Here is a 12,174-nt window from a genome sequence, read left to right on the forward strand (position 1 = left end):
AAAAAAACAATGAAACAATAAATGTCAAAAGTTTCTGCATCCTGACCTCCAGTGGTCTTCGGAGGAACTACAACACGTGTCAAAGTCAAGGCCCGGGGGCCGAATGTGGCCCGCAATGTCACTTTATGTGGCCCACAAGAGCATAAAAGTTTTTAACTACTTAAAATATAATTTTATTTTAGTTAATTACATATTATTTATGTGTGGCTGCAGTTGTAATTATGCATTGTTTGCAGGTCTTATGTGTGTTTGCAGACATATTGTTGTCATCAAACCATCAGTTGGATACAAGGCTGTGTGCAGCCTTTTTTGGTAAAATGTTACACGTGTCATAAATGTTCTTTCTAGCTCAGTTTTATGTTATTTGTCTTTATTCACTCGGACAGTTTGATCCTTAATTATTAATGGAGTTATGTGGGTTTTAATAAGTGGACAAAATTTAAAAGGATTTATGCTAAAGCAACAAGCAAACAAATGTTTTCTATACAACTGTAATTGTCACTTTAAAAAGTTATAATAAATAAATAATGAGGTATTTAGCATTAAGGAGTAGTTACATTTATTTTGCATTACATTTAGTTACATGTATAAGTTATATTTGCCCCTTTGAGGACAGCTTTATGCTGATGTGGCCCTCAGTGAAAATGAGTTTGACCCCCCTGATCTCCAACATTTGGTGTGGAACAGAAAGTGGGGGTTTGCAGACGGGACGCTCTCTCTTTGGCTGTTGACTCTTTATAGTAGCTTTATGAGGGTAAATGTTTGTGAAAATGAAAGGTTTACTTCAGTTTAAATATGTACAGAACAAGCGTAGACAAAAACAAACAAATCATCAATACAGAAACAAAATGCTTCAAGTCGAAGAATTAAGATTAAAGAATTCACAGGCATTCAAAGCTATGCAGAGCACTGACAAACAGTCTATGAAAGATGCAACGCTAAACATGACGAGCAAAACAGAACAAAGAAGCCAGCCCCCTCGGAGGTTGCCTCACAGAAACAGGTACCGGGTCAGGCCCCCTCCCCTGAGCTCGCGAAGGCGCTGGCAGTGCCGCAGCATGTTCAAGATCCCCTGGAAGCGTTTGTCCACCTTCATCTGGGTAAACTCGCGAATGTCCTCCTCCACCACAAAGAACTGACCTGCAACACACAAACAGCAGCTGCAGTCTGCTCTGACGGATCAGAACCCACAGATCCCGGCCCGCATTTCCAGCTGGGTTCTACCTTTTTCACAGCGAGGTCAAAGCAGTTCTTCAGGTAACATGCTACCTTAGAGTCACACAAGACGCTTCTTAAACCAAAGTGAGGGAAACAATAGTTTAACCAGAGAGACGCCTGTATGATGTTTGGGGGTCTTCAGGGAGACGTCTGGGCCAGGACCTTCAGAATTTCCTGAGAAGTTCACTGCAGACGTCCTGAGACGTCCTAAAAAGCCCCTCCCACTGGCACATTTGTCAAACTTTCCCATTCACAGACTTCTGACAAGTCGAATCCTACAGGGCCCAGGACTTGAACCAGCAGCCCTCCAGCTGAAGCCCCCCCACAGTCATCACAGCGTACCTTTGGTCTCTTTGTTCTCCTGGTCCTTGAAGCGCTGGTGCAGCTTGCGAGCGTGGTTGCTCAGTCCTTTCACAGGCTGGTGGAGGATCTTGTACTTGGCGGTTGCAGCGGCGTTCATGCTGCTCACCGCCGCATTCAGCTGCTCGTATGACACGCGGCCTCTCATGTACCTGCGGCGCACAGCACGGTTACAGCAGCAGAGACGTCCAAAGGCCTCGGGGGCAGCGGTGGATGAGACTCACTGAGGGATGCTCTCAAACTCCAGAGTGGTGATGAAGCTCATCTCCTTGGTGAAGTTCCTGCTGGTCTTTTTGGGGTTTCCTGCAGGTGCCGGCTGAATGTCCACACCTTCCTTCGGCTTCATTCCAGCCTCCTTTCCACTGAGAGACCATGGAGCAGACAGAAGCTCTGAGCCTGTCACTCACCGCCAAACACCAAACAGCTTTCTGCAACCTCAAAAGGGTCAACAGATTTCAAAACAAAACTGTCTGTGTGTGTGTGTGTGTGTGTGTGTGAGAGACTTCATGTTGAAAAACTGCTGAAAGAGCTAGAGAGAAAACATGAAGCAGTCAACGGACACATGTGGCTCACGGCGGCTATACAACTATCTTCAAGTGACTTAAAAGTTGCTTTTCTCCAAAGACAGACAGTTGACCATGACTAAGAAAAACTAAGCAACAGGTGACTACAATGACATTAACGAGATTCCAAGCTACATTGTATCCCTTCATGGAGCGAGTGCAGGGCTCCAGACTGCGACCATTTGGTCGCATTTTGCGACCAAAATTTGAGAGTGTGCGACTGAATTTTACATCCAGTCGCACATGTGCTACCAGTAATTTTGCCTCCCCCACCCTCCGTATTTTTTTATACATTAAACATGGAAGGGGAACGTCAATGATCAATGAAATAATCAATGAGACGCGAGCGCACACGCACGCAGGCAGATACACACACTCGCGCACATACTCATGAAATGCGAGCACGTACACTCTCGCTTGATGCCAGTGTGTGAGGCGGCCACTGCGTGTGAGAAGCATGGGGAAAGCCACTGTGAGTGGCTAAAATGCGTGTAGGGGGAGGGGCCTAGAGATAATCGAGCGCGTATTAACATCTGTGGGAAGGGAACGGAGACAAATATCATCACAACCTGATATGTGCGTCTGAGCTAAGAGCAAGCGAACTATTGATTTGTTCTTCCCACCAGCGGCTAGTGTACCGGTGCCAGAGTGTACAGCAGGGGTCTCAGACTCGCGGCACGCGGGCTATTTGCGGTCTCCAAGATGATATTTTGCGGCTCCCGCCTTAATATGAAAGTTTAATGTTACTGCAGCCCGCCAGTTTGTCTGAATGACACTTTTTCATTGTCGTGCGCGGAGCTGTTGAACCAACCAATCACAGTGGGGTAAATGACTATTGGGGGCGTTACAATGACTGGGCTTGAAAGCAGGAAACCTGACAGCCCCCTCCCTCCCCGGACCACATTAAGGAGTTCCTTACTGTCCTTTTTTGAACGTATCTATTCGCTCGTAATTTTCTACATACACGCAGTCCGTGCTGAACTTTTCTATGGGTCACACAGACCCGGAGGAAGTTTAAGTTTTGGTTACGGTTACGGCGGCGCATCAAACCAAACCAAGGGCTCCAGACTAACTTTTTTCACTAGGAGCACTGTGGCCCCAACTGAAAATTTTAGGGCCACAACCAGAAAATTTAGGGTCACAACCAGAAAATTTAGGGGCGCATACCGTAAATCAACATGCTAACCAAATCTACTAATTTCCACTGTATTACTAATAAATACTTCAATAATAGATGCAGAAATTACAATGCGCTGTTTCAAATTCAGTGTCACATTTTAATCTGCACTTTTGAAAATGCAACAACAAGGTAAACTGACAGCAGAAGGTAAACTGTAAAAGAACGGGCGATGTTCACTGGATATCAGAACAATCGATACAGATACCTGAGATCAGAGAGAGGCTCAAAAACTGATGGAAATGTATGTTGGTGACACCAAGTAAGTGCAGCCAAGACGCACAATAAGCGTCTTGGCTGCACTTATTTGGTCGCAAAATGCGACCAAATGGTCGCAGTCTGGAGCCCTGGTTTATGCACGGCTGTTACGGCAGCACACCACTCCCGCGGAAGTCGGGTCAGCTGAGGAGAATAAATGTCCCACACCTACATGCGTGACAGCTAAAGGGGCTTGAACTGTAAACCCGTGTGAACAACAACAAGATTAGCCTTAGACACACTGAAAATACATGGGGAAAATGCAACGATAGACATGTTTGAGATGAACCGGCGGCTCGCCTGGATCACTGGGGAGACCAGGCCGGGGGGGGGGGGGGGGGGGGGGGGGCTGTGAGATGAAGGTGAATCTACAGCAAGACTGAAGGAGGACAGGAAATTGGAGTTGTCCTTAACATTCAATTTAGTTTTAATATGCTTCTTCCCCTTAGTATGATCTGTGTTATTATATATTTTATGATTATTTTAATGTTTTGTGATGTATGTAGCCTTTTTTTAATCAATTGGTATTTTAAATTATTTTAATTGATCACTCAAATACAAAAAGCATCAGGACACATGTCCCATAATGCATTGTTTTGTAGTCTGTCGGGCAGCTTTCAGTCAGTTCAGTTTCCAGCTGTGTCCGGGTAGGGTGGCCCCTTGCTCCCACCCCTTTCTCGCGATATATTTAGTGATGATTGACAGGTGATGTTGGAGCAAAAACAAAAATATATGTCACACACCAGGAGATCTGCGCAGCGTTGAGTTCACCTGGGTGATCTCAAACACACTTATTGTGCATCTTGGCTGCACCTATTTGGTGTCACAAAGATAAATTTCCATCTGTTTTCTTTACTATTTGTACTGTCATGACAGCGATGGTGCTGTCAGTTTACCTGTTGTTGCATCTTCAAAAGTGCAGAATAAAATGTGACACTGAATTTGAAACAGCACATTGTAATTTCTGCATCTATTATTAAATTATTTATTAGTAATACAGTGGAAATTAGTAGATTTGGTTAGCATGTTGATTTACGGTATGTGCCCCTAAATGTTCTGGTTGTGCCCCTAAAATTTTCAGTTAGGGGCCACTGTGCTCCTGGTGAAAAAGTTAGTCTGGAGCCCTGGAGTGACCGCTAAGCTAACTCCTCTCATGGAGCTAATGGAAGACTTCCAGAGATTCCGGGCTCAAAACGAGCAACGAGAAAACCGGGTCGACATTCTTGAGAAAAGACTGGACGATGTGGAACAACAAGTAAAGATGAATAATGTCATTCTCACTGGATTACCGATCAAACCTCGGGCAAAGCTGAATGATGCAGGAGCTAGCATTGCTAATGCTAATAGCGCTAGCATTGCTAGCAGTTCTTCTTAAATGGAGAGTCTCTGGAACATGAAGTGGAATCATTTCTCACGTCAAAAGGGATTTCCCTGGATCTCAACACCATCGAGACCTGCCACCCACTCCCCAGGAGAAAGGAGACGGATAAACCAGTGATCCTCATCAGGTTTGTGAATCAAACACACAAGCTAGCTCTGATGAACCAAAGGAAGAATCTGAAGGGATCTGCTGCTTATCTAAACAACTATCTGACCAGAAGGAATGCTGAAATCACCAAACATAAAAGGCTTCTCGGGAAGCGTAAACAGATTGAGAACACTTGGGTTAAAGGCTGCAGGATTTACGTCAAACCACTCAGTCCACCGGACCGGTCCAAGGTTCTGGTTGTTAACACCATGAAAGACTTTGAGAAGTGTTTGATCACAGACGTCTGAAACAACATGCAGTAATAAATCAAAGAGCCAAATATCTTCAAGAAATATGACGCCTGGATTCATCGCTTTCTCCAAAAGTCTGAAGTGACCCTGATTTAAGCAAAGTTCTGACCTGCAGACTACTTGACCTCAACTTTCAGCGCAGCTGATATCAGCTGAAGAAGGATATGGACCTTAGTCTAATGTCTGCAGACATAACAGTGAAGAGAACTATAAACTCTGTTTAAACCCAGAAGAACGGCTGTTAATCAGCAGAAGAAATACCAACCTTGGTCATTCGACAGATTATGGAACCTTTTTTATTTCATTTTACAGCATTACCTTATTATAAAAAATAACAAAATAAATGATTACCGTAATTTCCGGACTATAAGCCGCTACTTTTTTCCTGCGCTTACAGCCCTGCGGCTTATTCAGTGACGCGGCTAATTCATGGATTTAATTGGCGGCCGCCATGTACGTACTTTCGGACTCAGTGAATGGTTTGAATTCTCTATCTAAAACCAAACACAAGTCATATGATTTTCAACACACTTCTAAGCAGCCAAAAAGCATGGACTTGACTTCAGGTCTTAGACACTTCAGTCATGGTTCAACAAAACGAAACACGCATGCCCGGCCGCATCCCAGAATCCTTTGGTGCCATTAGACCCAACGTGCACGTGATCGCCGCTACAATATGATGAAGCTTTCAAGTTAAAAGCAATTGTTAAAAGCAGCGTGAAAAAAATCCACCATCACCAACGGGTTTGGAAAAGCCGGTCAGCTGCGTGACGGAGAGAACAGCGCATGCTCAGGAGTGAATTTACCTCTGAGTCATAGTGACTCAGCTGGCTGCACGTAAATATGTGGGAATAACATAAGCCTTTAATTTGTCGGGACACGACTGGAAACACAAATCGATGTGATCGTTTTTACGGTTTCTAAGGACTGAGCGGAATTTTGCTTTGAAAAGCTCACACCGACCCACAGCCGCCGTGTGAGCTGGAGACATGTTCTGCTGCTCGTTCACATAAGAGCTGCGGGGCCGATGGCAGTCTGATGGCTCCCACACGTAACAACGCATCCTCCCCTCATACACAAAACGTTCAGTATTAAGTCCGATTGCTCTGCACAGACACGATTTGCTCCGTCCAGCGCAGAATGGGGACGAAGTGTTCTTCCCTGGGAGACAAAGAGCCCGCTTGGCGAGCGCGGAGCGCAGAGGCGTCCGCAGAGCAACAGTGTTTGTTGTGGAAGGAAACTTCTTACGAACGCGCCGCGCTGAGGCGCGCGCCTTTCAGTCGCCGCTGCTTTATTTTACTGGTGTTACTACTTCCATAACGCTGCCGCGACACAAGCGGAAGGAGAGCTGTTCCCGTTCACCCCTCCATGCACTGCTGATACTTGCTCATTCTTAAACACGTACAACAGTGTGACGAGGCGAGCGTTGGCCCCGCCTTTAGCCCCTAAGACTCATGGGAAATGGGGAATCGGGGATGTAAATTTCCTCATCATAACTGAGGGATGTAATGTTGATTATATGGTTACTGTTTGTAATTTTATGTATGATACCTAGATTGTCAATAAGTAAAAAAAAAATAAAAAAAAATAACCATAACTGAGGAACTTATGAACAGAATAGAGTTCCATGCTGTTTGGCAGATGTAGGTGTATTCAAATACATGATCTTGAGGCAAAGCTGACGCCACCCACAGTGTGCTAACGAAGTACACTTAAGGCCCGTACACACCGGGACGAATATTCGCCAGGCGTTATTCGCCAGCGTTTTTCGCCACGTCTTTTGTGTTCACACCCAGGCGATTTTCGCTGACGATGAGCCGAGCGAACATGCAATTTCATTCCCTGACATTAGATGGCGCTTAATGTAAACAGAAATACTCCTGTACACAAGGTGGCGCTGCGCAACTTTACGATTCTTAAAGTCGCTTTTCACTCAGAAGAAGAGAGCAAGTATTTACGCGCTTGTCCGAATAATACAAAGAAAACATGAATATTTCAAACACCAGTAGCTCCAACTGGTGATTGGTTCGGGGATATTTAAGAATGTCCGTCATTATTTCTTCGCAGCAGTGTAGACGCTACTTGGCGTCTATCTTCTTCACTGGTATGTGTGCTCAGCAACGCAGTTTTGTGTTTGAGCGCCCCCAAGTTGTGTTTTACTGTATCTTCAGAAGCTCCAGACACGTGTGCAAAAGCGCAATTCTCATTGGTCGAATAGATTTCGACGCGACGCGTCGAAAAAAAAAACGAACCCGAGGCGTTTTTTTTTTTTGACGCTTTGGCGCGTGGCGTTTTTTCGCGTCGGTGTGCACACTCACATTGGTGCCCTTTGTTTAGTCACGAGGCGTTAAACGTCGGCGAAAATCGCCGGCGAAATTCGTCCCGGTGTGAACAGGCCTTTACTCTGGGAATCAGGATGTGAATTGTCAGGATGACAATGATGCCTAGTACATGCGGCTTGTACTCCGACGCGGTTTGTGTATGTACAAAAGTAGTTAAACACGTGAAAATGGGTGGGTGCGGCTAGTAATCGGGTGCGCTTTGTAGTCCGGAATTTACGGTAATCAATTATTGAAAATGGTTAAATTGATTGACTTCTAATTATATTAATTCACTTGCTCCAAAACTTGATTCATTATTTTTCCTAATGAAACATAATTTGTACATATATTATATCATATACTATTATGTCCATTTTACTGATAAAGTATTATTTTTAATCACATACATGATTCTTCTAATGAATATAATCTGCATTTGCAATGTTGATTTCTAAAATAGTTATATTTTACATAATATTTTAAGTAATTCATCTTTGTCATGTTTTTTATTGATACTTCAGGATTCTTAATTCTGTCTGATAAAGTTATGAACTGGATAATGATAAATCATGTACCGTAATAAATTGGTTACGGTAGAACAGGGGTGGGATTATATAAGTTTGCTTCCTTCCACTCCCTTTCAAGTAATCTTTGATTTAATATCTAATTATCCTAAGTTAATTTGTCTTTGAATGAATGTATGAATGCTTATTGTATTGTTTTGTGCATTATTCCTTGAAATAAACCATTTCAAATCAAAGCAGAGGAAGTAGATTCTCTTCTTCTCCTGAATAATCTCCTTCAAATGACTTCCTTTCACCTCTGAATCCTACAGGAAGGATTCCCTTAAAAACACGGCAGACCGCTGGGAAGTTAAGTCTTTTTCTGTTTGTTCTTGTTTTGACTTGAACATTTTAGGCTAAAGTTTTGCCTGGAAGCATCTTCAGGGCTGACCTAAACCGTTCTACTTTAGCTCAGTTCACCTGTTTGTTTCAAACAAACGTGTCTATTGAGGTTTATTTATGTCCTTATTTGGTTGTTTGTCTATTTTCATTTTTTTTTATTCCTGTAACTCCAGTGTTTTCCTCAGAGGGATCCTCCACATCGGCGACTGACCCTTCTCAGTGAACCAGGGCGCTGCAGTGAATCTACCGGGTCTGACTCTTATGCTTAGATCTGGGGGGTCCTTTAGTAGCATTTGAGTGTGTGGGGGGGCACTGATGTGGACATGTCCCCAAAATATTGTGTCCTCACTTCAGTACAAAGCTAGATTCCTACATTGCATCATTTTAGTGAATCGTTTTATGTTTTACCGTGGTGTGTGTGTGTGTGGGGGGGGGGGGTATGGATAACATACATATTTTTTGTGTAACGTTTGGTTTTTGGATTATGTTTTTATGTAAAGCACTTGCAGTAACAGGAGTTGGGAAAGTGCTTTTGATTGGAACAAATCATCCGCTGAGGTCATATTATCAACAAGCAAGGAGGTGGTTCTGTTTCCCTGAAGGAAGCGTCTGCGATTCGTCTGAGTCGTTCCACAAGCCTTTGCCCTCACCTGAGCGCGCTCTTCATCCTGGGAATGTGAGGAGGCATGTGGTCCTTCATGTGCTGCACGTCCTGCAGAGCCTGCTGGTAGACGGCCTGCATCTCCTGAAAGGACCCAGATGTGCTTCACACTTCAGACACATCCCATCCTCACCTCCACAGCTTCAGTCCTTTCATGGAATCTCCGCCAACATCTGAAACACCGACCGCACCTTCAGCTTCTGCAGCTGCTGCTTCTGCTCATCAACACATTTTTCGAACTCTTCCAGGAGCCGCTCCAGTCCACAGAGTTCTTGTCCAAACTTCTTCATCTTAATTTGAGGCAATTCTAAACGGAGAGCAGAAGACTCCGGTTGGGTTTGCAGAACACGATGAAGAGGAACTCTCACACTGACGTCCACTCTTACCTACAACCCACAGATCCAGCATCTGCTGCAAGCTCCAGATTTTTTCATGAAAGTGTCGACTGATGTCTTCAAGGCCCGACATTTTCCTGAGGCTTCAACAGCTATGGAGGTCAGAGCAGCACTTTCAGATGTTTATCAGGAGGTCAGCCGCTGAAAGACAAACACGACCTTCACTGAACCTCCACAAGGAGCAGCTCAAACGCTCCTGTTTTTCACTGAAACCTCATCAGACAGACACACACGCTCGACTGGACATAAAAGAATCCTCCCTGATGGGGACACGAGAGCTTTGGAGGCGCATCACTCAGGTAAGCTTTGAGGGCGTGGCCTCTGACCCAGATTTTGTTAAAGACCCAGTGTGATAAAAATTGTGTTTTGAATATGCTTTTGTGGAATCTTTCTCACAATGGAGGTCATATATTCAATAACTTAAGATTAAACTGCATTTCTGAGTATTTCTTTATTCAAATCATTTTGAACCAGACCAAAATACGCTGTTGGAAAAAGCCTGTAGTTGTGATGCAGGTGCTGCGATCAGCAGACCTCCAGCTCCTTGCTCCGCCCCTTTCTGATCATCCCCCTGCAGACCAACAGAACGTCTTTGTTTTCCTGGTCTGAGCTGGAGTCTGGATCTAAACTGGATGGCTCCAACATTGCTCACCATTTTTGTTGCACCGCTAATGTTAGGTTGGGGCTGTAAGCTAGCAGAAGAGCATGTAAACAGATGCTGGGAAGTGGGGGCGGGCATGCTCCAAGTCAGTGCATAACCCTGGTCGTCGAGGCAGACTGTCCTGCATGTTTTCCATGTTGCCGTGCTTATGCACACCCAACTCCGCTCTTCATCGGGCTCTGCAGCCGCCTGACGATGATGGTCATCAAAGGTGGGGGGGGTTTCAGCAGGTCTGCTAAGAGTTACCAGTCCCACACACAAATCTCTGAACTCCTGTCTGTCGTTCTGCAGAAACTAGGTCCTAGAAAACTACACAGAGTTTGGGCTGAAAACAGCATAATTATTATTAAAAGACCACTGGTCCACTGATCTAAAAATAGATCAATAGATGATCGGAGAAGGACTTTAAACAGCTCTTTTCAGTCTTTAGCAGAAAAATGTTTCAAGAATAATGAATGGAGTTCAGAAACTTTCTGGTTTCTGCCCTAAATCCTTCCTGCGCACGCGCAGCGTCACACATCCTGCACACCTGGTTCCGGTTCGGCTACCCTGGTTCTCTGCATGTCCGCCAGGCTCTCAGATGTAAGCATGCGCTGCTCACAGCCTGGATTCGAACCTTAAACAAATCCCAGGCACAACATCGTCTAATCTGAGTGTTACCTTAAAGTAATGGGATTACAGGAGAACTGTAACGTGTTTCAGACTATAAGCGAGAGAACGTGTTGAAAGTGAAAGACAAAAAGGTCTTAGCTAATCAAGGAGACAAACAAGTGTTTCTTAAAGTTCCACTCCGATCACATTTGGATTTTTTTCCCATCAGCTACGTCACTGCAAGCCAGGCTTTTCTATCTGCTCCGGACTCATCACGATTAGAAAAATACTCAAAACCGCAGGCTTTTTTAAATACATGTCCTCCACCGTGGAACAACTGCTAAAGGAGCATGTTAAAAACACTTCTCTATTATTGCAGTGGGTCTTTAAGACGCCTAAACGTCCGAGCAGCCGTACGTCCCTGAACGCTCCAGTCCCGTAACGAGGGAACCGACATCCGTCTCACCTTACGTGTGAACGCATTTAAGAGAACAACCAGCCCGTTTCCGGTCGACCCACGCTGGCCCGGTGTGTGCATGCAGCCTAAAGAACCAGAACCAGTTCCGTAGCAGGTCCAAAAGAAGGCGGACTCACGCTTGGGTTGGTTTCTGCTCCCCTTCTTACTTTTCGCGGCGTGTTTGAAATTATCGTACGTCACGCGCATGCGCCGTACCCACGCTGCATTTTCGACGCCTTGGAAAATCAAACGCTTCGAAACACTTCAGCAGAAAAGAAACCGATTATTCATTATATCAAATGCAACTAATCGCTGCTGCTGCTGCACGTCATCAAAATAAACTTCAGCAAGAGGACAAAACGCACAAAAAACGTTCATCGCAGCTCGTGGAAGGAAGTTCTGACAAGACCAGGGGATTCCAGGAAAACTAAAGTACGCCTTCTTGATTTTTGTCTTTTTTCCCCCCAACACAGGAAGTATAATTGCTCATTTGGTGATTAGCAGTCATTTTGTTGAAATTGAGGGTCCCATTGGTGGAAGAGAGCTCTCATATATCTGAATATTTCAGCTTTTGACGCTATCAACAAGTAAAATAGTCAACTCTCCGACAGACCCAGAAGTTACCACAGCTCCAATATCCGAGGTTTCTCCATGAACCCGTTAAAACGAGTATTTCTTTTCCAATAAACTTTTTTTGCACATTTTTCCGTTTACAGAAATTCACATTCAGTTGCACAATAAAGAAACATTTGCTAATATCAAACACAAATATAACACAAAACAACAATAATAGCAATGAGCCTTTTGTGTGTCTCTTTTTTTTTCTTT

General features: G+C 44.4%; 1 protein-coding gene across 2 annotated transcripts; it reads right to left on the minus strand.

Annotated features, from left to right (window-relative positions):
* Window positions 1–542: 542 nt before the first annotated feature.
* Window positions 543–11,597, minus strand: ska1 (spindle and kinetochore associated complex subunit 1). Of its 2 annotated transcripts, none has more exons than XM_004086211.5 (7): window positions 11,484–11,597; window positions 9,629–9,778; window positions 9,434–9,549; window positions 9,232–9,326; window positions 1,803–1,940; window positions 1,561–1,730; window positions 543–1,140 (listed from the first exon to the last, which is right to left on the minus strand). In XM_004086211.5, exons 2-7 carry the CDS (start codon window positions 9,708–9,710, stop codon window positions 992–994), a joined length of 750 nt encoding a protein of 249 aa, XP_004086259.1. In that variant the 5' UTR covers window positions 9,711–9,778; window positions 11,484–11,597; the 3' UTR covers window positions 543–991. The 2 variants fall into 2 exon arrangements, with proteins under 2 accessions (XP_004086259.1, XP_011471152.1); XM_011472850.4 differs by having other exon boundaries at window positions 11,356–11,553.
* Between the last annotated feature and the right edge of the window lie 577 nt (window positions 11,598–12,174).

The sequence above is a fragment of the Oryzias latipes genome, chromosome 6 (genome assembly GCF_053564925.1).
Source record: "Oryzias latipes strain Hd-rR chromosome 6, Olatipes_Hd-rR_3.1".
Taxonomy (NCBI): Eukaryota; Metazoa; Chordata; class Actinopteri; order Beloniformes; family Adrianichthyidae; genus Oryzias; species Oryzias latipes.

What these genes read in the sequence shown, in the direction of transcription:
- ska1 (XM_004086211.5), bottom strand. Translation starts at nt 9,710, where the DNA reads ATGTCGGGCCTTGAAGACATCAGTCGACACTTTCATGAAAAAATCTGG. An exon ending in GCTGGATCTGTGGGTTGTAG is followed by an intron (nt 9,550 to 9,628) that starts GTAAGAGTGGAC and finishes CTCTCCGTTTAG; the next exon opens with AATTGCCTCAAATTAAGATG. An exon ending in AGCAGCTGCAGAAGCTGAAG is followed by an intron (nt 9,327 to 9,433) that starts GTGCGGTCGGTG and finishes GGGTCCTTTCAG; the next exon opens with GAGATGCAGGCCGTCTACCA.